General features: G+C 40.7%; 3 protein-coding genes across 10 annotated transcripts in view; 2 read left to right on the top strand and 1 right to left on the bottom strand.

Annotated features, from left to right (window-relative positions):
* CLDN10 (claudin 10) overlaps positions 1-10,693 on the top strand; it is a 91,305-nt gene extending 80,612 nt beyond the window's left edge. For both annotated transcript variants that reach the window (XM_020901552.2, XM_070471510.1), the window contains exons 4-5: positions 9,504-9,611; positions 10,346-10,693. In XM_020901552.2, the coding sequence (XP_020757211.1) occupies positions 9,504-9,611; positions 10,346-10,469 (232 nt within the window). In that variant the 3' untranslated portion in view covers positions 10,470-10,693. The remainder of the gene's footprint in view (positions 1-9,503; positions 9,612-10,345) is intronic.
* Positions 10,694-12,695: 2,002 nt separating this feature from the next.
* DZIP1 (DAZ interacting zinc finger protein 1) overlaps positions 12,696-24,651 on the bottom strand; it is a 50,101-nt gene continuing 38,145 nt past the window's right edge. For 3 of the 7 annotated variants that reach the window (XM_070471502.1, XM_070471505.1, XM_070471503.1), the window contains 8 exons: positions 21,197-21,359; positions 20,751-20,880; positions 20,120-20,173; positions 19,472-19,555; positions 18,518-18,711; positions 16,867-16,997; positions 15,506-15,683; positions 12,696-13,779 (listed from right to left, as the gene is read on the bottom strand). In XM_070471502.1, the coding sequence (XP_070327603.1) occupies positions 13,703-13,779; positions 15,506-15,683; positions 16,867-16,997; positions 18,518-18,711; positions 19,472-19,555; positions 20,120-20,173; positions 20,751-20,880; positions 21,197-21,359 (1,011 nt within the window). In that variant the 3' untranslated portion in view covers positions 12,696-13,702. Of the gene's footprint in view, positions 13,780-13,809; positions 14,050-15,505; positions 15,684-16,866; positions 16,998-18,517; positions 18,712-19,471; positions 19,556-20,119; positions 20,174-20,750; positions 20,881-21,196; positions 21,360-24,651 lie in introns of those variants that run through there. The other 4 variants (XM_070471506.1, XM_070471507.1, XM_070471504.1 and 1 more) reach the window with 3 other exon arrangements.
* LOC139036326 (heterogeneous nuclear ribonucleoprotein A1-like) lies at positions 21,637-23,036 on the top strand. Its single transcript, XM_070471509.1, has one exon. The coding sequence runs from the start codon at positions 21,652-21,654 to the stop codon at positions 22,681-22,683; it is 1,032 nt and encodes a 343-aa protein (XP_070327610.1). The 5' UTR covers positions 21,637-21,651; the 3' UTR covers positions 22,684-23,036.

Here is a 24,651-nt window from a genome sequence, read left to right as displayed (position 1 = left end):
TAATGTTCATGAGAGTAAGCTGAGAACAGAAAACACTTATATATCATCTTTTATTTGCCTAGCACGATAGCTGGTTAAGTGAAATTCTGATCTGCAGAGCTAGTCCTCTAGGGATTAGCAGAAAGGCCTTCCGTTATCTCAGCAGACTGAGGAAGCCTCTGCGAAAATGGAGACAGAAGGCTGGCTCATCCTCCTCTCCCATCTGCATCATGCATTCATCTTTCTAGAGCAGCAGCTCTCCCTGCCGCCCTAGACGGCGCGGCTGTGGCACAGGGATGCGTGTGTGTAGTTAGCAGTGAGGGACAGGTGTTTGCCACATGCTCTAGTTTAAATTTCTGGCGACGTAATTCATGGCCTAATATATGGACTATCTTGGAAAATGTCTTGTGCATTTGAGAAGAATGTTTATGCTGTTGTTGGTTGGTGTTCTGCATATGTCTCTTAGACCTCATTAGTTTATTGTGTTAAGTCCTCCATTTCCTTATCTTCTGACTGATTGTTCTGTTAATTACTGTAAGATACTGAAATCTCCAACTATTATAGTAGAACTGTTTATTCCTTTTTTCGATTCTGTCAGTTTTTGCTTCATAGATATTCTGTCATTATGTGCATAAATGTTTATGGTTGTTTTATCTCTTGCTGTATTAAATCTTCCATTAATATAAAAAAAAAATAAATTTCTGGTGAGCAAATACCTGCCCTAAGATGCATTGAAAAACAGTTTGGGCCGCAGAACCTGGTTTTGTTATTATTGTTTTTCTTAAGGATTCTCTACCATGTAAACTGAATCTTTGTGGATTTCCAAGACTCACCTTGGTTGCTTACGTTAGACACACATGACTAAGCTCATCTGCAGAGTTCACACCACATTCCTACTATGTGCAGGAAACTCAGGAGGTGCTTTATTGATGAGGGAACAAAATGAGTGGCTTCTGATGTATCATTGGGATGAAGATTGTTTAGGATTTGTGTTCAGTGGCTGATTATTTCTGAAACCCTTTCTTTCCCACAACTTATCTGGGAAGATTTTTCTTCCTGCCTACAATCATTTGATTGCAATTGGCAATCCTTAAAGAGTTTCACCTGGCTATGGTTGTGTTCTGCCATTCCTCACTTTTTTTCCTTTTGTTTTGCTTCTTTGCTTTGATTCAAGTTGTGATTATGTTTTATGGCTCCAGGATGGACTCCTGCAAAGCCTTGAAAACTTTCTCAATGCTTCCCTTTGGGCTGTTTCAAACAAACTTCCTCCTTTTTATTAAAGCAATATCTACCAAATTAAAATAAAATCTATCCTCCTGCAAACTGATGGTCATAAGCACCCCGGAGTCTGATTCACCCTGTCGTTTTGTTGAAATATACAGTATTCTCACCATCTGTTGTCCAAACCACTAACTTCCTGAGTGTCTTGCTTTGTTTATTTCTTAAATAGATAGTTCCAAGAAGAATTGATTGGCATAAAGAAGCTTCTTTTCAAATCATGCAAAGTTAGAGCATTGAACCGATTTCCTTAATTGAGAAAACAGAACATCTGATCTTAGATTTATTCTCTTTTAGTCAGTGAGATTTATCATTAACATTTTGGCTCAGATATTCATGGTTTGGGTCTTATCATACTCAAACCTTTTTAAGTTCAGAGTTTTTAAAACCATGGAGTTCTTTACCTCTAGCACTCTTCATTCCTGGAATACAGTTAGTTTCTACTTTTAAGTTTTACTAAGGTAAAATCTTTTCACTGTTGTGGTTATTTAGTAGTTAGAAATAAACAACTGTCTGCTTCCTGGTAAAGTCTCTCATTCCTGTTATCTATCAAGTTAAATGCACAGCAGAGAATTCAAGAAGTATGTTTCTAGATGAGACATATTTTCCCGGGTGAACTTGAAAGGACAATCGATCTCACTAGATGGCCTTGCCAAGATATTTAACTTCTGTACTGTCTTTATTATAATTTAATGAATTATAGATGTTTGTTTACTTAAGCTTGTTCCAATCATGAGGTTATTTGGAGAATGAATTAATACTGATAAGAGGTTCATAGAGTCTCAGGTAAGGGATTCCATAGCAGTGCCAAGTGTTAAGAACAAACCAGAATTTGACTGTTAAATATTAAGAAGGATTCACTTTGTTCTGTGGTAGGATTGACCATTTGAGATCATCAGAATTGCTCTGATGCTTTTTTCATGCTGGCAGAACTTAATATACTTAGAAATCAAATGTTTGGCAACTGTCGTTTTGTTTTCACTGACCAGTATACGAAGCCACGATTTCTTCCAGTTTGCAATGCTTCCCGGTGACTCAGCTTTTACCACCACCGGCCCTTCCCCTCTCCTTTCCCCATCCCGGCCCACCTCTGTGTATCCTGCAGGAACTGCATCTGGGTGAGGTGCCCACCAGGCTGCTTCCTTTGCTCCTGGTGCTTCTGTTCCAATCCCACTGGGCAGTGGCACTTGCCAGTTGGTCCATCTTCCAAACAAGACCAGGAGTATCTTGAAGTGAAGACCACATCTTGCTGATGTGGGCATCTCTTGTAACTAGTCCATACTCTCTGATGTTTACAGCAAAGACGGTTAGTAAGCAGTGGTGTATAGCTGTCTGTCTGTCTGTCTGTCTGCATCTCTCTTAGAGTGGAAAGACTGAGCATGCTTGGGGAGATTTGGTTAAAGGGATGGGGAAGGGAGACCTCAAGAATGAGGACCCTGGATCCAGGCTGCCTGGGGGAGAACCCCAGCTCTGCCATCTTTTAGTGGTGTAGCCTTGAAGAAATCACTTGTCCTTTCTTGTGTCTTGTGTTCCTCATCTGTAAAATGGGAAGAATGAGAACTACGAGTTTATCGTGAGGATTAAATGAGATAGTACATTTCAGCTGTTTAGACTGGTGCCTAGAGTAGGCACTCAGTGAACGCTATTCTTTTAAATGGGACTGACCCTTAAGCAGAGGCTATTACGTAGCAGTTCATTTATTTTACATTTCCTTGAAGTTTCCATATGCAAGTAGATGCTTATTTAAATTATCCCTTTCGACTCTAGCCATGGTTTGGGAGGTGCCTGCCACTATTTCATGGCTCTTTGGGAAGCCGTGGGTAGGAAATTTTGTGGTGTCTTACAGATCACTGAGTAAGCTGTTAACTAGCATGAATTGCATAAGGGAGAGGAGAATGCAGCAGCCTTGGGAGATACATGGATTGGGCACTAAACAGCCTGCTTCCAGTACCTGGGATCCCAAAAGAATGCGGGGTATTTGGGGGAAAGGTGTGCTTGTAGATAATGCCTGTAGAATGCTTGTTCACATAAAATCCATCCATGCGATGATATAGAACTTGGATTATATAAGTGTCAGTTGCTCAGTCATGTCCAACTCTTTGCGACCCCAAGGACTGGGGCTTGCCAGGCTGTTCTGTCCATGGAATTCTCCAGGCAAGAGTACTGGAGTGGATTGCCATTTCCTCCTCCAAGGATTATATAAGCCTTTGAGTTAAGTTTCTTTTTGATGGTAATGTTTAAAAGATCAGTATGCCAATGGAATTCAGTTTTTAAAAGTTAGCATTGATAATATATGGATGTACTTCCTAAACTTGGAACTTTTAAAACATAAGGAGTAGGACAGTATGTTTGGAAAAAATGGCCATCCTTGAGGTCAAAAGACTTGGCTTCTAGCTCTGCAACCCCTAGCAAGCTCACTTTTCTCCTGGGATCTTAAAAGGATGAGGTTTTTTTCTTTTGTTAAACAGTTTGGTTTTGTTTACGGAGGAGCTGCAGTTTCTTTTTTCAAATCCAGCAAGCCCTGATTTTAATTACTACCTTCACCTCTTTTTGTGCTGGGTGAAAAGACAGCCAGAGGCAATTCTGAAAAAAAATTCCATACCCTAGAGCCACTGAGAAGGCAATGAGCTGGGGAAAGAGGGAAAACTCACATCTTTCTGAAATGACAAGCCCAAAACATTGCACTGATTGTATCTTTTCATATTGATCCCATCTTTTCCTTAGCTAAGGTAAAAAGTGAAAGAGTGATGGCTAAGAGCTCGGGATCTGATTGTATCTTTTCATATTGATCCCATCTTTTCCTTAGGTAAGGTAAAAAGGGAGAAGGCGTGATGGCTAAGAGCTCAGGATTGGCTTCTGGTATCCTTTGCTATGCAAAAACTTTTAATTAAGCCCCATTTGTTTATTTTTGTTTTTATTTTATTACTCTGGGAGGTGGGTCAAAAAGATTGAGATTAACTGATTGACTTTGCTTTACAGCAGAAACAAAGACAACATTATAAAGCAACTATGTGTGTTAGCTCAGTCGTGTCCGACTCTCTGCGACCCTGTGGACTGTAGCTCACCAGGCTCTTAAAGCAACTATACTCCAGTAAACATTAATTTTTTAAAAAAAGAGCTCAAGGATTGAAATCAGTTATTGGTTTTAAATCCTGGTTCTACTGTTTACTTAGCTGAGGTATGGGGAGGCAAGTAGTTTAATCTCACCCAGGTTCAGTTTGCTCTGACGGTAGGAAGAACTATCTCTTAGAAGTGAAGATCAAATATGATAATACATGCCAAAATACTTAACACAAAAAACAAAATCCTGGTACAGTGATCTGACAGTAGCTGCTTTTACGGTGGACTCTTAGTTGAACCGCATCTATACGGATTTGGGAGAACATGTAGCGTTTACTTTGCAAACACATGTTCTTCTGCTTCTGTTGTCAGGCGTCAGTGTCCTTTAATTATTTGTTTAATGTTTGACCATCTCCTCTAGACTGTAAGATGCTTGAGAACAGCGCTGTGTTCTCTCATTCACCCTGAAACACATGATTCGAACAATATCTAGCTTGTCACTTCTCTGATGGTGTCACCTGCCATCAGAGGTAGGTGACAGGGTAGATGGGATACACGTGCTCCCTGTAGATGGCAGATCAAATGATAACAGGGGTTTGGGTGAAAGAAAGACAGAGATAAAGAGGTAAAAATAAGAGGTGTTCCTCAATTCATTCCCTAAGGATTACTGTGCATGTTACTAGGCTAAAATAGGAGGTAAATATAAAATGCATAAGAATTTAGACCACTGAGCGTGGTTCTAGCCCAGGCGCTCTCATTAGGAAATGAACAGTAGTCTGGAGCCTAGCACAGCCAGGTGAATAAGAATTAACTTCCTCTAGTAATTCAAGGTGTATTTTAATGCCTTTGAGCATTATGGTTCTTTTTTGGGAAAATTTGGTCATTTATCTGTGCTTTACTTTCTATAGAAAGAAAAATGTTCCCTATTACTTGTTTACTAGATTCACAATTATATACATGAATTCAGGTCATAAGCTTGCTTTTATGAGTCCTTTCCATTGAACAGAATATGTGAGAGACAATCCAAGAACAACGTTCTGATCTGTAAAACAGAGATCAGTCCTCAGCCTGTCGATCCTGCATCTGTCTGGTGCTAAGCAGACTGGTAGCCTTTCTGAATAATGAAGAAATTTTGGCAATTCTAACAGCTCAGTAAAGAGTGGGAAAGCTGGTCTAGGGCCAGGAAGATATTGTTAACAAAAGACAGACCTGCAGCAGATCATCTGAAATTTGGATGATCTCCTGAGGCGCTGAAGTCAGCTTCTCAGTGTTACCAAAAGTGAAGAAAGATTTCCAGGCAGAGATGGAGTTTCCCAATGAATGTCAGAGGAGCCGTGGCCCGGAACAAACCTGAATGGATGTTACGTGGCTCACCCTCAGTCCTGTCTTTCAATAATACTTCTGTTTTTGCCAGATCACGTATACTGATGGGTGTGAATTCAAGCCACTGTTGAATAAGTCTGCTGTATGTGTCTTTCAACAGAAGGAAGAAGAAAAAGTCTCTAAGAGAGAGAACCACATCTCAGAATCCCTCGAATCCAATTGTTAGAAGCTATTGGTATAGACGTGGAGTCTCTTCAAGACTTTAGCTTTAAAATGGTTCTGTTTATTAAATATTTGACTCTGACAGAATTCATAAAAAGCTCAAAAGGAAATGATAATCTCCTTGGAATAGAGTCTATGTTTAGATTTTAGAAAATCTAAAAATATGTTTAAAAATAGGAGTAAGTGAACCAGTTCCATGACCAGGGATTGAACCCGTGCCCCCTGCAGTGGAAGCTCAGAGTCCTAACCACTAGACCTCCAGGGAATTCCCAAACAAGTTTTTACTATAAACCATACTGGTGACTCTTAAATCCCTTCAGAAAGTTTCAGTTTGCTTAAATGAATATAAACAAATAGTTCCCAACGTCTGAGCTGTGTGGGTAGTTATCCTCTGATTGTATGCTCTTTTTAAATGAATTCACAGTGCTGAGCTATGATTTGAGTTCTACCAACCTATGCCCTAATGGACCACTATCAATTATTAGAGACTTACTTTTAACCATGATCCTGGTACTGGCATCCTGTTTTAGAAAGCTAAATGTTTTAAGGAAAATCTCAGACTGTTTTTTTCCAAGAGTATTTACACTGAAAGTTAATATACTAATGCATAGTTTCAGGAGAGAAGACAGCCTAAGCTCTAAGGAGAAAAATAAAGAAAAATAGAAAGTATTGTTAAATTGTAATCCTGTAATAATGTCCTCCATGTCCAAATGTTCAATGTGGTCATCCTTTAGTTGTCTTTGCAGTAATAGCATGACAGTGGATGGACTGGATGCCAGCTTACTGTAGGAACTGCAGATATTTTAAAGAGGTCCACTAACCGGTACCTACAACCTGGCAGGCCCTCTGCTTGTTTTATTTGTATAATGTCATCCAAACATCGTACAAGAAGGGCCTATTGTGGGAATCCAGGATATCCTTTGTAGATGTGTAACATGATATTTAATGAAAGTATCTTTTATAAAACTACCAGGTTAACACTCTTGATCTGGCCAGCTCTTTTCACCTGTACACTTCACTGTCCAGTCCTCTTTCAAGCTGGTTTTTGTGCACACTGAAGGCTTTTTCACTACTTACACTGACCTTCTGTTTTCTACTGCTGCCTCTGATTGAAACAGTTCGAGAAGTTTCTCGGTTCCCAGAGCCTAATCAGTGCTTTAGTGCAGGATGAGGTGCTTATAGCTCTTCCTTCCTTTAGCTCTCACCTTGATTTCCCAGGTAAGGCAACACAAGAGTGAAAAAATAAGGGATCACTAGGCAGTGTGTATTATGTAACAGTGGCAACCCACTCTAGTACTCTTGCCTGGAGAATCCCATGGACAGAGGAGCCTGGCTGGCTACAGTCCATGGGGTCACAAAGAGTCGGACACGACTGAAGCGACTTAGCATGCATGCACACGCCAAGTTGTAGTGTGTATTATATAATTCACCTCTTCCCAGTTGCAAATGGAAGCTGTGAAATTAACTGAAGAGCCAGATCTGGAAATGGGCAAGTAGACCACCAGGCCCTTTTCTTGTGTAAATGCTGCTTCCTCCTCCCACTGGCTGGCAGCCGGGGCCACACTGTCACACCACCACCGCTGCCTGCCCCTGCCCAGATGGGAGTTCAGACATAGTGACACAGCATGCCGAAAAGGATGAGACAAAGCTCAGGTCATGCACAGATCACGCATGCCAGATGCTGTCCACAGTGTGGGGAGGCCTTGATATCTAAGCCTGACCCTGCAACCAGTTTCAGGGTGGGTAGCCTGACCTTGACCCCAACTTTCCCCTCCTACTCTCAACTCTTCCTTCCATTCTCAGCCTCTCTGCGGATTCTGTATGATCAAAACAGACCCTTCCCCCTCTGACTTCATTTAACACTGAAAAGCACCATTAGGTAGGGAATGTCATCCATTTGTTTTCACCTTGTGTTAGAGGTCTGTGAGCTAAAAGTCTGAGAATCACTTCATTATTTTAAAAAAGAAAATTCTTCAGGAAAAGGATAGGCAGACATGAGAACTCCACAATCTCTGAAATTTTGGTATACTTTTCTCATTCTATATTTGTTCCTCTGAAATATACATATACATATCTCCCCTGAAAGAACATCCTCCAGCCCTCCACTGTCATTTCCTTTGTTGTTCTCGGTAGTGTGGTTTGTACCTTTGTATGGTGACCTCTCCAGGGCAAGGGCTGTCTTACTTACCTTTGCATCTGTTCTAGTCACCAGTGGCCTGCCATCAAGGAGAGGCTTCATAGCAGGCTGTCACTAAATGATACTTTTTTATTCATCTCTCACTGGACTGTAGTGATAAGCACCATGAGTCTGTATCTATCATGGACACTGTAGAGGAAGAAAATGATTTTTTTCCTGTACTCTCCTAGGTTCTCTGCTCAGAAGAAAGATAGATTAATAAGAGAAAACTAGAGTTTATTTATACATGCATCGCCCCTACACAAGAGAGTACCCAGTGGCGTGTAATTCAAAGGGTGGCTAGAACTTGGGCTTATATAGCATCTTAACAAAAGAACAGTACATCTGTAGAGAAGTGACAAGTCAAAGGAAAAGGACTTTGAGCTTCTAGAGGCACAAATTGTGGGAAGGCACCTGAGGAGGGACAATCCTAAAGGAAATCAGTCCTGAATATTCATTGGAAGGACTGATGTTGAAGCTGAAACTCCAATACTTTGGCCACCTGATGCAAAGAACGGACTCATTGGAAAAGACCCTGAGGTTAGGAAAGATTGAAGGAAGGAGGAGAAGGGGACGACAGAGGATGAGATGGCTGGATGGCATCACCAACTTGATGGACATGAGTTTGAGCAAGCTCCGGGAGTTGGTGATGGACAGGGAAGCCTGGCGTGCTGCAGTCCATGGGGTCGCAAAGAGTCAGTCACAATAGAGTGACTTAACCTGAATGTGAGGAGGGAATGAATGAAAGATGCAAATTAGTGAAGTTTGTTCACATAGATTGCTCTGGTGCCACTTGTGGGCTAAGCAGGGTGTTCAGTGTCTGAGAATTAACTTCTTCCTGGTAGTGAGGGGATGGGGGACAGTCTGACCATTTATGCCCTGCTTTTAGGCAAATAGGGAGAAGGCAGAGAGCTTTCCTGCTTCTTCTCAGTTGCTTTTGGCTCCTTGTGCCAAAGTGGCATAGTTGGGGTGGCGTGTTCTGTCACCCTTTGGCACCTTGCACATGACTGCACACAGCAGATGCTTAACCACGTACTGAGTTGAACTAAAATAAAAGCAGAGGCAACTTTCCTGTTTCCAACTAAAGCCTGCCTAAATAATTTACCCTGCACAACAGGATAAATAGATGGAAACGTTTGGGCTTCAGGCAGAGCCCAGAGGCAATATGCTGGCAGAGCCAGGAGGCCTCACCTTGAGTCCACGGCTTCTGCTTTACCCAAAGGAATGCCGATGCCTTCAGCTTCCTTTCAGCTTCCTTTTGGGATGTTGGGAAGATACAGTTGAGTGAAGGCTATAGAAACACTTTGAGAAAAGTATAAAGCTTTCTTTACAGATATTATTGCTTCCTGTGTAAGCTCCCATAGCAAGTGTATTATGAGCATTTAGTAAGTGTTGGCTAGTAGTGTTGAATGCTGTTTACTCCCCAAATCAGTAAGCTTTAACACTTGTGTGGTACTCTTCACAGGTACGAGTTAGGAGCTGCTCTGTTTATTGGATGGGCAGGAGCCTCACTCTGCATAATTGGTGGTGTCATATTTTGTTTTTCAATATCTGACAACAACAAAGCACCCAGGTATGAAAAGAGACAAAAATGACCTGTTAAAAAGTACAATACTATTCTAAACTGTTATATGTGGGATAAATTATAGGTAGTTCATATGATTCTTAAAAACTTCAAATACCCAAAATTGGGGAAGGTTAAGAATATATAGTAAATATAACATTTAATATGGTAAAATTACATTGAATAGATGTAATTTACATATTACATGTAATTACATAGAATAGATAATTAGTTTAAAAAGCAGAGCTTGTGTTGATATAGGACAGAAACCAACACAACATTGTAAAGCAATTATCTTTCAATTAAAAAAAATTTTTTTTGATGAAGCATCAAAAAAAAGCTGAGTTTGACATTCTTATTTCCCAAAGCTATCGCCATAAGTAGAAATCTTGCTAACTTTAGGGGCATATTCTTCACTTTGGCCTCATAATTTTCACATAGGTGGAAATTGCTGATTAAGGTCATCACAGTCTCCAAGATTCCAGGAAGATACGTTTTATTTAAGTTTTGAAGGAGAGTAACTGAACAAACTAAGAAGCCATAAGTTTCTTCTGAGATTCTCTTAGTCACATTAGCTGTTCTGAAATGACACTGAACTATTTCTTGGGCTGAGACGGGAATAAAGCTAAATATAATCAGGGAAAGACAACTTAGCTGTGAGAGAAATGGGGGGATATGGTTTCTTCCTGTTTTTGTTTGTCCTATGTGTAAAAGACCATCTACCAAACTGTTTTGCCTTTCAGAATGGGATACACGTACAATGGGGCCACATCTGTCATGTCTTCTCGGACAAAGTATCACGGCAGAGAAGGAGATTTTAAAACCTCAAACCCTTCAAAACAGTTTGACAAAAATGCTTATGTCTAAAAAGAGAGCTGCCTTCAAGCTGTGTCTTGAGCTTGTTCTAAATGTGAACTGTTCACAAAATGATGCCATCAAGGTCCTCCTATAATTAACACTCAAACTATTTTTAAAATATGAATTTGAAGAATTTGTTGATTCTTGGATGTAAATGTTCTTCTATAGTTACATACTAATCACTTTCTGTTGTGGCTTTCTATAAAAAAAAAATAAACAGGCTATTTACAAGATTTGTATATATCTTATACATCTGTGTTTAACACCAAAGATTCCAGCAATGTTCGTAATGTAGCCTTCTTAATCACCCAGACCTTGCAGTATTTGTCCCTATTTTTTATGTGTTTTTTCCTTCATATATTAAACAGAGTGTATTGAGGAGTCATGACTTGTAAACAGTATGGGGGTGATCTGAGACTATTCCTCAGATGTCTGCATTGAATGGACATGTACTGGCTGGGCAGAGCTGATTTTTAGTTGGTGACATCTGTCTGTCACCACTGTTGCTTCTCAACGGCTGCTCCAGGAAGAGCTTATGGGGCCAAGGTGCTACTGCCCACTACCCGGCGGGTCCTCCTTAAATACCTCCTCCTCTGGTATAGAGAGACCTGGATATGCTGATCATGGCCGGCTCTGAGGCTGACAGAGGAGGGCCTGGGGCCGCACAGTCCCTACCTCACTCAGAAATAATGGACCGAGTTCCTGAGGACCTGTGTCACTCAGGCCGTGTGTGGAACCAACTGGCAATGGAGAGACAGCCTTTTTTTCAAGACGTGTTAAGTTCCTCCAGGGATCTCTGACTAAAGACAATGTTTTATTACTCAAGCCAGCCCTTTCATCTCATATCCACAGGGCAATAGTTACCTCAGCCTGTGTGTGCCCGTCGCTGCTCTAAACGCTGTGTGCCCTCACTCACTGCAGTCTCATAGCTACCCTCTGAGGTAAGTACTGTAGGACCCTGAACTGACAGAGGATGAAATGAAAGCAGAGAAGTTGAAGTGACTTGCCATAGCAAGTGACAAAACTTCAAGGACTTTGAACTGAGGCAGTCTAGGGTGAAGTATACAGTCTCAAGCTGTGGCTACAAATCGTTTAGCCGTGTCATCTGTGACTCAGGTACCCGACAATACCAGTCACAGCATGGGTGACCATGACATCTTCCTCAAGCCTGAAGGACTTAAAAAGGAAAAATCACATTGTTTGGAGGTGCTCACTGAAAAGAAAATGTGGATGAGTTTATTACTGATACAGTAAACTTTTTTTCCCAGACCATGATAATACTTAAATACTTTTTCCGGAGATACAAATGAACTGAAAACCACTGAGGGAGGCTAGGTGCTATAAGCCAACGTGGGCACAGGGTTTGGTGAATGTGTGTTTAAAACAAATTTTTAAATTTTAGAGCTGTACTGGTGAAGAAAATATTTGACTGTATTGAACTATCATAGCTTCTGAAGAATTTAGGGCGAGAAGGGGTCAAAGTACAGAAAAACTGTCAGGAGCCAGAAACATTAGCCATGTGTCCATGACAGGAAATATAAGGTGATGGTCCTAAGGAAAATGAGCAAACCAATCATGACAGGACTAAACAGAATATCAGCTTTTGCGACACAGACACATAAAGATTTGGGTTACTTAGCAGACGTTCATCTTATTTCCCCAATCTTTGCTGTTTAGGAATAAAGACCTGGCAGACCCAGGACTTGGGAGTTGAGGCCTGATTTAAAGCCTGCTTTTGTCATTTTCTAGTCATATGGCTTTTGGCAAGTTATTGTATAGCTTAGTTTCTCACATCTTTAAGAAGATTAAAATAATATGTCTCAAAGTTGTTCTCATCAAATGAACTAATAACGTACATTAAAACAGAACAAGGAGCTCAACAGATCTAAGTGGATGAGTGAGTGAACATAGGAGCCCAGGTGCCTTCTTAGGCATCATTGTAGGTTGCTTATCTGTGTCTTACTACAGTGAAGATCTGATTCAGGGTTTATTAGAGCTTTTAGAAACATATTTAAAGCAAGTATATTTGCATTAAATGGCCTTCGTGGGAAGTTTTTAAAAAGCTAAGTGGCCCACAAGTAAAAAGGACCCTGGTGGGGCAGAAACAGATAAAAGAAAAGGTACCCTTTTAGATCAGCATGTTACATGGCATAGCTACCAAGACAAGCTTAAATCCTTGAATGAAATGAGTTTAACTTGAAATCAGCTCTAATAACTCAGCCACAGTCACAAGAGTGTCACTGAGGGTTTTACTTGAAAGGCTGACAAAACAAAGAGGTCCAAATCCTAACAGACCATTTAGTTAAAATATTACTTTTTGGGGGGAAACAAAAGAACAGTACCACAAGGTATAAAAAAATGCAAAAAAACAGTTTAGTTTATATGAACATGTTGACTATTGATAATGTCACTGTTAAGAATATAAATTAGTTTTGAGGTATTTTCTAATGTGGAAAGGGCATTTTAAAAAAGTAAAAAGAAACTACAGACACATATGAATTCAGTATGGACTCTATTCTATTCATAGTCTGATAAATTAACTGATATTTAAAATGGCTACATTTTATTCATAAAATATCCAAGGTCAAGGTTATGCTACAGAAATAGTATTTTAAGTTCTAAAACATGCTTACAGTGGCCCAAAGCTGCATATGGGAAAAGTACTTCTGGAAAATGTAGTTAATATGGGCCTAGCTATATTTTTATTAACTCGAAACTTACTTCTAGATGAAAAATAAGCTGTCTACTCTTAAAATTTCACTGATTTCCACCAATTCCATTTTGAGGATACTAACAGAACTTCTATAATAAAACACTTCCAACATGACAATGTACATAAGAAAGATTTTTTTTTTTAAAGTTTAAATGCAAACTAAAACCTGCTATCAGTTAAAAAAAAAAAATTCACTTAAAAATTAGTTGAAAAAAATACACCTAAACACTAGAGTACTGTTCTGAAGAAAAAACTTTTTATGACTTCAGTGACACATTATTTTTAAGCAGCAGCAGCATTCTTAAACACTTATATGCTTCAAAATACTGTTGACAATTTGTGTGTGTGTTTTTTTTAACACTGCATTAGGTGGCATTAAAGAGACTCTTGTTCTCTGAGAGCCAGTTTCCTTGTTATTGCAGGAGATACTGTCAGGCAGGACAATTACAGCTGTGTAGGCAGTGCTGAAATACCACGATATCAAATACTGCTGAAGTCTGGACGGACCTCCTGACGCACAGGGTGACAGTTACACATCTGAAGAGTCACTCCAATCAGTCACAGTTACTAAGCTGCTTTTCAATGTACTGGACTCATCCTGAGGTCCTGTGTGGGAGACAGGGAGGGAGGGAGAGGAGGCCCCAGTGATTAAAGGAGCACATTGTCCAGCCAGTAAACGCTCCATAACTTCACACTGTAATTCGTCACTCGGGCCTGAGTCGGCTTGCCAACCCCACCCCCAGCTCCCACAAGCTGGGGCAAGATGCTGCGGAACGTCCCACCACCACAGGACGGCCACGTCTCTAGGTCAGCCTCACAGGGCCCTCGCAGCGAAGCTTCCACCCGGCCCCCACCTCCTGGCATTCAGCACAGCACCTGGAGGCGGGCAGCCATGAAGAGAGGAGAATAAAATTAACAAGCCAAGGAGGGACTAAATGCTAAAAATAGGTTCTTTAGCATAGATGAGCTTAAAGGTGAAGTTAGATCAAAAGTGCCTTGAGCCACTGAAACAGAGTACAGAGAATTCCACTTGAGCGTGACTAGGGATATTTTCTTTGAGGGGCGTGGGGTCATGGCACCGGGAGGAGGAAATGTACTCAGGGCACTCTGAGTGTCCTGAGTGTCCCGTGTCCTTCCACAGTCACTGTAGCGTAAACACGTCTTTTGTTTTTTCAATGATGAGGATGGATGCTGAGACATAGCACAGAAAACTTATGACGGTGACAGAACAGAAGGTCAGTGTTAACAACTGGCACATTGGTGGAGTGAAGAGATCAAGTGAAGACAGAGGCAGCAATGGTTCATAGAAATGGGGGTGGGGGTGGGGTACAAGATCCTGCTATAAGCAGATCAAGAGATGTTCATGTATTCATTTAAAATTATAGATGGGGGGGAAACGAAAGTACCAAAGAGCGGGCATGAGAGTTGCAGGCAGTGGAGAAGGAGCCAAATCTTCATCTGTCTTATCAGCACCTAGAAAGTTCACGTCAAATTGATCAGTCTAGAAACAAGTCTGAGCCTGTTACTTGCAGGGATGTAGAATGGCTGGGAGGATGCACTGTGTGTATATGAAGGAGCGGCGGGGGGGGTGGGGGGGGTGGGGTGGGGGGGGTGGTTGGGGGGATGTGGAAAAGAATTTCTCTGATTTAAAAAATACAAATTATATTTTCTGATTTTAAAAATTAAATGTGTTGAGAGGTTAAGTGACTGGACTTATTATCCAGATTCTAGCCTGGGTGGATAGGATCAATGGCAGTAAACAGTTTCACTGGTCCTTCATTCCACTGGCTACAATGCTCCAAGAAGAATCTTCCTTGGAAGAAAATAACAATATTTAGCACACAGATGAATACAGGAAGACAGTTAGGAAAAAAGTGGCCTCATTTAGGTATGTATCAGAAATGTAAATTTCTAGGAGGCATCTACGTGAAGAGTATTAGTAGGGGCACTTTCAAAAATAGATATTTAAAAATTTTAAAGACAAAAGATTAGAAACAAATTAAAATTTAGAAAACTAGTAAATAGATACTAATCAGTAAGTTGTTCACATTCAGTCCTTATTAAAATAATGTTTTTTAAGTCGCTCAGTCGTGTCCAACTTTTTTGTGACCCCACGGACTGTAACCTTCCAGGCTCCTCTGTCCATGAGATTTCCCAGGCAAAAATACTGGAGTAGGCTGCTATTTCCTTCTCCAGGGGATCTTTCTGACACAGGGATCAAACCCATGTCTCCTGCTTGGCAGGTAGATTCTTTTCCACTGAGCCACCAGGGAAGCTCATTAGGGTAGTCTGGTGTTTATAAAGGCTTCCGGGAGACACCAAAGCCACGAACCTTCTCCCTTTGGTCCTTTAGGGTTAGCAGCACCCCAGGCATTTGGCACTTGAGTAGAATTTGACTCATTCTTCACAGGTGGAGGAGGTTCCTTCTGTTCTCGCTCAGCTTTTCTCCCTATAGATCTGTCTTCCTCTAAGGATGATATGTCCCAGTCATCATCATCCACATCTGTACACTAAAAAAAAAAAAACAAAACAAAAAACACGTGGAGAATAATGAATGTTCCCTAAAGAAACCGTGTGTGTTAGAGCCCCTCAAACAGACTGAGCCACTGACGCTAAATGGTAAGAAGTTGGGAGCCTCAGAGGGTCTCTCATCTGGTCATCTCCAAGGGTGATGAAATGGGTTTGGAAATTTGTGCTTCGAAAGCAGAGGGAACCACCTCTTTTTGTTTGTTGCCATGGAAATGTATGTTTCCTAGGCAGCAATTGAAAATTTAGAAAATTCCAGAAACTACATTGTAAAGTCAAGTCAGGATGCTCCCCAAGGAGCAGTCAGACTGGCTATGGGGCTCTTACCTCTGTGATACTAAGACATTTAACTGCAGGAGACATCACATGAGGGCCCTGCAAAAGCCGCTGGCCCCGATGGGAAAGACTGTATTTCTCCAGTGCACCTTCTAAGGAAGACACGGTGGCTCTTGACTGATGTGACTTTTTGTCATCTTGGACTTGTGTAACACAAATGGCACTAACTTATGAAAGTAGTTGGACAGAATGCTCTGGATTCCACAGATGAGCAGGGGAAGAATTAAATCTAATGTAAGTGAAAAATTAAAGAGCAACTACGACTGGAAGACCCAGTCAACACAGAGAAGCCCACCCAGGTGTCCATTCACAGGAGCACTTCCGAGGCTTGGTGCCAGAATTTGGAGTGTGTCCAAAGTCTCAGGAAGGGGAGCTCAGCATTGTTCTCCGCTCGAGTCACAGTCTCTCTAAAGCATGTCTTATGGACTCCAGCTGCCAAGTGGGGGTAAACTCTGAAAAGTCCCTATTTCACTTCCAGGTCATGTCTTGGTAGCAAAAAGGTTCCTGGACTCAGATCTGAAAGCCCAGATTCTGTTCAGTCACAAGTTTCTGTGAGCAAACTACCTAATATCTGCCAGTGTCAAATAATACACGTGACAGGATTCTGAAAACCTGTAAAACCTGATAAGCATAGGATGTATTATTACCAGTTATCCTTTCAGTATCTTTGATTCCCTATGGAAATACAATACTGAAAACAAAGTAAAAATCTCAACCTCTACTATACTAAATAATTGTATTTGTTTTACATTTCACTACAAAATACAATTATTATGATATATTCATTAAAAGATGAATTTGTGTATGTTTAACAAGTAAAAGTGATTTCACCTTTAGATCTTCTTTTAGTTCTTTTTTGATGAACGTGTCAGCAACATTAATTCCACCAAGTGGCTTATTCATATTTCTATGATTTGAAACCGTCTTTTCAACTTTTCCAGTTAATGTTTTAATGGAGGTTCCTATGGGACCCATAGAAAACAGGTAAAGTTTAAAAAATTAAATCTTCAGTTCCAAAATAATCTTACAATGTGAGAGAGTCTGTGTGTTAGTTGCTCAGTTATGTCTGACTCTGTGTGACCCCACAGACTGTAGCCTGCCAGGCTCCTCCATCCATGGGATTTTCCAGGCAAGAATACTGGAGTGGGTTGCCATTTCCTCCTCGAGAGAGTCCAAGCATCGCAAATAATGCCTTTTAAAAAATCATGATCCTCTAGACTAGAAGAATAAAATCTTTATTTTAAATCAAAGAAGGATGTCATTCAGACTCATGATCAGAAACTTTAATTTCAGTGAGGCAGCCTATGTGAATGGATATTTATATGGTATTTTCAAAAACAATTATTTTAAAAGTTATATTTTACACAATTATAAAAACACATGGTATATACAAAATATATACAATAAACTAATTACATCTGATATGTTTAAAATATAGAATTTTTAAGTTGCATTAAACATTTTTTTTTTTTAATGACCCTTTTGCCTCTTCTCCTTAGCAAATTATCAGCAATCACCAACTTGGACCTCACATTTCTTGAGAATTGCTGTTTCCAAAAGGCAGCATGGTGTGTTAGAACAGTTATTCTCAAGGACACACAGTATTAAGGGGTTGAATTGTGTCCCAAATGCGTATGTTGAAGTCCTTACCCCCATTACTTCAGAAGGTGACCTTATCTGGAGATAGGACCTTTAAAGAAGTAATTAGGTTAAGGTGAGGCCATTAAGGAGGGCCCTAATCTAACACAACTGGTGTCCTTGGACAAGAGCGGGAAATTTGAACACAGAGGCACCCACAGAGAAAGTCAATGTGACGAGACATAAGGAGGAGACAGCCATCTACAAGCCAAGGACAGAGGCACAGAGCAGGACCTCTCCTCATAGCTCTCAGAAGAAACCAACCTTGCCACCTTGATTGTGGTCTTCCAGCTCCTGTGAGACAGATTCTGTGGTTTAAGCCACACAGAGTGTGTTCTTCATTATAGCAGCCCTTGTGTTTGTTACTAATACACCCAGACATCCCCAACCTCTTCCTCTCCTTCCACCTGAACATCAACTAGTTGCTAAGCCCCTTCCATTTTTCCTCAGGCATCAACAATTTTTAGATTAACCCCATACTTTCTTTCCTGGTGGCTCAGATTGTAAAGAATCGGCCTGCAATGCAGGAGACCCGAGTTGGATCCCTGGGTTGGGAAGATCCCCTTGAGAAGCGAATTACTATTCACTCCAGTATTCTTGCCTGGAGAATTTCAAGGACAGAGGAGCCTGGCAGCCTACAGTCCATGGGGTTGCAAAGAGTCAGACAAGACTGAGGGACTAGCACTTTCATTTTACTTTCACACTGTTTCCTCGAGAACTTTCTCAGCTCAGATGCCCAGTATGGAGAGTTGAGAACCACTGTCGTCCACAGAAGCACTGTGGTTGAGAACCACTGTCCTAAAATCAAAATTTCCAGGTGGATTTTCAGTAAAGGAACGCTTACCTGTGGGCTTGGGGGAAATATCAGAGTCCTCAATTTCACTTCCCTCCGTCCAGTCAGTGTCGCTTTTGACGGTGCTCTTTACGAAACTACTCTTGTTGCTTTTAGAGGCCACCACAGGAAGTACGTCTGGGGAGGCGAACGCCTGGATGAGGTCGTCAGCATCGAGCTCCTCCTCGGAACTGAAGGGAGGAGTCCTAAACAAACCAAAGTCCAAACAGGGGGCGCTGTTTCCGTGTTTCAGGATTTACACACAATATGCCCCTTAAAGAGGTCGGAACTTTCTCAAGAGAGCCGAACAAATGCGTGCGTGGCCACAGAACAAGATGGCGGCCAGGCTGAGGACTTACTATGCAAAAGGCAGAATGGTCATTTCAAATTTACATCTGCCAACCACATGCCACAGGGCCTATTTACCAAAGTGGACTGAAGTTAGGACATTACTCCTCTAAACTCAAATTTTGTATTTTTTTAATATCAGTTTTTGTACACCTAAGAAAAATATTTTATAGTGGAAAAAAATATTTCTGGGATAAAACTATGCTGTCTTTTAAAATAGTAACATTTGCAAAGAGTCCACACGACTGAGGACACACGCAGGCATGCATGCATGCATTACTTAGAGCTGACCTTTATACTGTACCCTACCAAGTACTTTTATATGACTACACACACTCATTTGTAGTATCATGTAAATCATCACCCCATTTTAAAGTGAAACAAATTCAGAGCAGTATCTTTTTATTTAAAAAATATTCACTGAGCACCTAAATTCCACACAATGTTCAGTTAAACCACATCCCATGAAATAAAGCTCTTCCCATGAGATTATTACATGATAAGTGCTTCTGAAGGGTGAGTTATCATTTATAGTGTCTTTATTATATTTATTCTCTCTACTATGAAATTCAATTATCATAAAATTAGTTTTACTCATAATTAATAACAATGATATACCTACAACTTATTGAGTACCCACAAGTACCAAGCACTGAGGCCAAGTCCATTTCGTATGTTCTCATTTTGATTTGTAGAACTATTCTGTGAAAGAGGAAGCACCATCCCATATTACAGATAGAAAAACTGAGGCTTAAAACAGGTAATCAACTGAATCAGTGTCACACAGTTAAGGAATGACTGAGATACGGTTCTCAGTATCCTAAACGAGCCTAAGAGTGTAAGGTCTAAGGCTGTTAACTACTTCCACAAGAAGCTGGAACACTAAAATTCTATCCAGATACACCATCATGGATCCAGCCACTAAAAAGCAACATCATGCATTTAATTTATCATGCTTATTGAAAATTTATAATGTATAAAAGTTTATAATTTATCATTCTTATTGAAAATTACTAAACTAGGCAGGGGTGGGGGTGGGGAATAACAAACATGACTCAGGTGTGGTCCCACTTGTTAATGGAGGCCACAAGAGCTATTGACTTGGGATAAAGAAATGAAGGTGTAACAAAGGAATCACAGATTAAATATGATATGTAATAATTATGGTTCTAGTGAACCACAATGAACATACTAATTTATAGTGAAAGGAATGTTCGGTGAAAAGAACTTTTAAAAACCACCTTTCCCTGCTCCCTCAGTACTCACGCAATAGTGGAAGACCTCCTGGGAAAATGATCTTCTGTGGCATTTTTCTTAACTCTAAAAGCAAGAGAAAAATATTCCCAGCATGAGCAAATCATGCAATTTAAAACAGAGTTCTATGGAATTGGTGATTTTTGCCTTATTAGAGGGTGAGCAGTTATGAGTCTCCCCGAACTGAGAGAAGGGTAGGCATTCCAAGTGTGATTCTCTGTTGGGTCACACATTGCTGTGGGCTGAATGCTTGTGGCCTCCTAATATTCCTGTGTTGAAGCCCTAGCCCTCAGTGTGATGGTATCTGAAGATGGGGTGATTTGGTTTAGATGAGGTCATGAGGATGGGGCCCACACTGAAAGGAATTAGTGCCCCCGTAAGTAAAGGAAGAGAGACCAAGCCTCTCTTGTTCTCCTTGGCAAATGAGGACACAGTAAGAAGCTGGCCATCTGTGAGTCCTGGGACAGAAGCCTCCCAGAACCTATGACTATGCTGGCTGGCACCCTGATCTCAGACTTCCACCATCCAGAAGTGTTAGAAAATTTATTTCTGTTGTTTAAGCCACCCAGTCAATGGTATTCTGTTATAGAAGCCCAAGCTGAGACAAATATTTTTTTAAAAAATTAGAGTTGAAAATACTCACTTTGGAACAGATGTTCTATCAGAAAAAACAGCTCTTTGTCTAATCAGCTGTCTGCTTTTGGGAGGAAGGTGTATTGCTTTAGGTAGTTCTCCAGTTGAAAGGGTGTCCATTTGAGAAGCACCGTACCTGTCTGGAATAGTAGGGTCATTTGTGAGTCTCCACTGCATGAAAAGCAGAAGAAAATGCTACAATATTGTCTACATTGGCACAGAAACAAACAAGCCCATCTCAAGGGTCTAGAGTCCACACTACAGGAGGTTTTTAATTGTAAAAACACACACACAAAAAAAATTGTAAAAAAAAAATCTAAAATGCAACATTTAATGGTTCAAACAGTAACAGAATTGCCGATTAAGTGGCAAGGTTTGTGAACCATATAAAATCACGAAATGGTTGGTCTATTAATATTTCTGCAGACATGAAATGGCAGTGGGTCACAGGCTTACCTGTGGACAGCAGTGTTCTCTCTTCAATTTTACAGCTGACCTGATGTTTAAGGAATTCTCGAATTTGCTGAATGTTAGGTATTTGTCTTTCTCGCTCTTGTCTTGTTGATTCCACAGTTCTTAGCACTCTATTCAAGTGATCACTTGGAATACCACGTATATCCTGAAGGAACAAAACATTAAGAAATTATCCTTTGATGCTTTTCATTTCATGAATGTTTGTCTGCATTAACCATGTCAATCTTTCATCCTTACTGCTGCATGTAAGACGGGGATGCCCTGAACCAGCCTCAAAAGGCACTCAAGGTGCAACGGGACACATAGAAGTGTGTAAGACTATACGTGGCTGGTTAGGGATACTATGCATTTGGGATCAGGACTGAATTCATGGAAGGCATGTGAGTGACTGATTATGACTGATTAACCAACAGTGCCAGATGCGTGATAAAGACTAAATGAGCTTTTCTGCCCATGGACGCCACCGAGAAAGCATCGTTGAAGACTTCCCCGCCTCCACTGCCGTCATGTCTAAATCAGAGTCTCCCAAAGAGCCCGAACAGCTGCGGAAGCTCTTCATCGGAGAATTGAGCTTTGAAACAACTGATGAGAGTCTGAGGAGCCATTTTGAGCAATGGGGAACGCTCACAGACTGTGTGGTAATGAGGGATCCAAACACCAAGCGCTCCAGAGGCTTCGGGTTTGTCACATACGCCACGGTGGAGGAGGTGGATGCGGCCATGAATGCAAGGCCACACAAGGTGGACGGAAGAGTTGTGGAACCAAAGAGGGCCGTGTCAAGAGAAGATTCTCAAAGACCTGGTGCCCACTTAACTGTGAAAAAGATTTTTGTTGGTGGCATTAAAGAAGACACTGAAGAACATCACCTGAGAGATTATTTTGAACAGTATGGAAAAATTGAAGTAATTGAAATCATGACTGACCGAGGCAGTGGCAAAAAGAGAGGGTTTGCTTTTGTAACCTTTGATGACCATGACTCTGTAGACAAGATTGTCATTCAGAAATGCCACACTGTGAATGGCCACAACTGTGAAGTGAGAAAAGCCCTGTCTAAGCAAGAGATGGCTAGTGCTTCATCCAGCCAGAGAGGTCGAAGTGGTTCTGGAAACTTTGGTGGCGGTCGTGGAGGTGGTCTTGGTGGGAATGACAACTTTGGTCGTGGAGGAAACTTCAGTGGTCGAGGTGGCTTTGGTGGCAGCCGTGGTGGTGGCGGATATGGTGGCAGTGGGGATGGATATAATGGATTTGGTAATGACGGAAGCAATTTTGGAGGTGGCGGAAGCCACAATGATTTTGGCAATTACAACAATCAATCTTCAAATTTTGGACCCATGAAAGGAGGAAACTTCGGAGGCAGAAGTTCTGGCCCCTATGGTGGTGGAGGCCAATACTTTGCCAAACCACGAAACCAAGGTGGCTATGGTGGTTCCAGCAGCAGCAGTAGCTATGGCAGTGGCAGAAGGTTTTAATTACTGCCAGGAAACAAAGCTTAGCAGGAGAGGAGAGCCAGAGAAGTGACAGGGAAGCTACAGGTTACAACAGATTTGTGAACTCAGCCAAGCACAGTGGTGGCAGGGCCTAGCTGCTACAAAGAAGACATGTTTTAGACAATACTCATGTGTATGGGCAAAAAACTCGAAGACTGTACTTGTGACTAATTGTATAACAGGTTATTTTAGTTTCTGTTCTGTGGAAAGTGTAAAGCATTCCAACAAAGGGTTTTAATGTAGATTTTTTTTTTTGCACCCATGCTGTTGATTGCTAAATGTAATAGTCTGATCATGACGCTGAATAAATGTCTTTTTTTTTTTTTTTTTAAAAAGACTGAATGAATCCACAATGGCTGGAGGAATTCAGAGATTCGAGCCATCAGAGGCCTCAGTGGCCCAAGAAGGCTTAAGAGGAAGGCTGGGCTGTGCCTTGAAGGATGGGTAGATGAAACAAGTAAAAAGAAGGGTGGGATCAGAAATGGGGGCAACTTGTGGGGAAGGCAGGCAATGAGGCAGAGACAGTCAGGGTGTCCAGGGATTAATGCTACAGAGAAAACAGGTGAGGAGAGCAAAAAAGGAGACTGATGCCAAAATGAAAAACTTCAAGGCTAGTTATGCCACAGGTAAGAGAAAAATCATCAAGCTTTCAATGATGAAAATGCCATAATTTAAGAGGTGATTTGAGAAAATTCTTCAGGATTTGAAAGGTTATCTAAAGAAGAAAACCAGTTAAAGAGCAATTTATTCATTTATTCAATATCAGTGTCATACACACACTCCCATCTCCTCCCTCACCTTTCCCTGAGTCTTCCTCATTTCAGGAAGTGGCCCTACCACCCATCCAGCTGCCCAGGGCAGAAATCTCCATCATCAGATTGACTACCACCTCAAGCAGTTTTCTCTGACCTCAATTATTCAATCCCTTCTACTTTTCCTTCATTTCACATCCTATAATCATTATGGATCTATCACCTGTTTTGTGTGAGCAGGTGTTCAATGCCTGTCTTCCTATACCCTGATGCTGGATGCAAAGACACAATTCTGTACAAATGTCATTTCTTCCTAAATAACACACAACATTTAAAGCAATTCCAATCAGAATCCCAGCAGGGATTATTTTGGAACTGCAGCAGCTGTTTCTAAAGTTCACTGGAAAACAAAATACAAAAGAACTGCCAAGAAATTTTTGAAATAAGACTAATAAAAAGGCATGGCCTGTAACAGATACTAAAATACAGGACAAAGTTACTAAGATTAAACCAGTATGGTGTTAGCAAACAAATACCAAAAAATTCAAAGGATAAAATCACTGAAAGTCCAAAAATAAATCTAAATGTATGTAAAGATGTCCTTTATGATAAAACTGCTATTTCAAACAAACTAAGAAACGGTGGGTTATTCAACAAAAGATCCAACTGATCCAACTGGAAATAAGTTTAGATCTCCAACTCAGTGTTTCCAAACTTAAGTGTTAAAGCCCAGATAGACAAAAAAAGTAAACAAAAAACTATGCATTAGGTTAAAAAAAAAAAGGGTGTTTTAATACTCATAGGATAAAAGTAAATGTCCCAAACAAAACATATAACCCCAAAACCATATGCAGCTACAACAGGAGCTCTCATACACTCACAGGGATACTGTCAATGTTTACACTTTGTAAAATTATTTGGCTATACCTACTAAAACTAAACGTGTATAGTCTTAGAAATTTCAATCCTAGATATACATCCAAGAGAAAGGAATGTCCATGTCCACCAAAAGACAGTACAAGAATGTAAAGCCAAAATGCCCCAAACTGGAAATCTAAATGGCCCTTAACAGGAGAACAGGTAAAATCTAGTGTATTTATACAACACAATATTATAGTACAAACTACTGTGAAGTGAAATAATACAAATGAATCTTAAAGAAAAAGTCATAAGCAAAACAAATGACACAGATACTACA

Source organism: Odocoileus virginianus, chromosome 8 (genome assembly GCF_023699985.2).
Source record: "Odocoileus virginianus isolate 20LAN1187 ecotype Illinois chromosome 8, Ovbor_1.2, whole genome shotgun sequence".
Lineage (NCBI taxonomy): Eukaryota > Metazoa > Chordata > Mammalia > Artiodactyla > Cervidae > Odocoileus > Odocoileus virginianus.
Note: the sequence above shows the minus strand (reverse complement) of the source record. Positions and strands in the feature narration are given on the sequence as shown.

Excerpts from the sequence above, each read along its gene's own strand:
- LOC139036326 (XM_070471509.1), top strand. The coding sequence starts at position 21,652 with ATGAGCTTTTCTGCCCATGGACGCCACCGAGAAAGCATCGTTGAAGAC.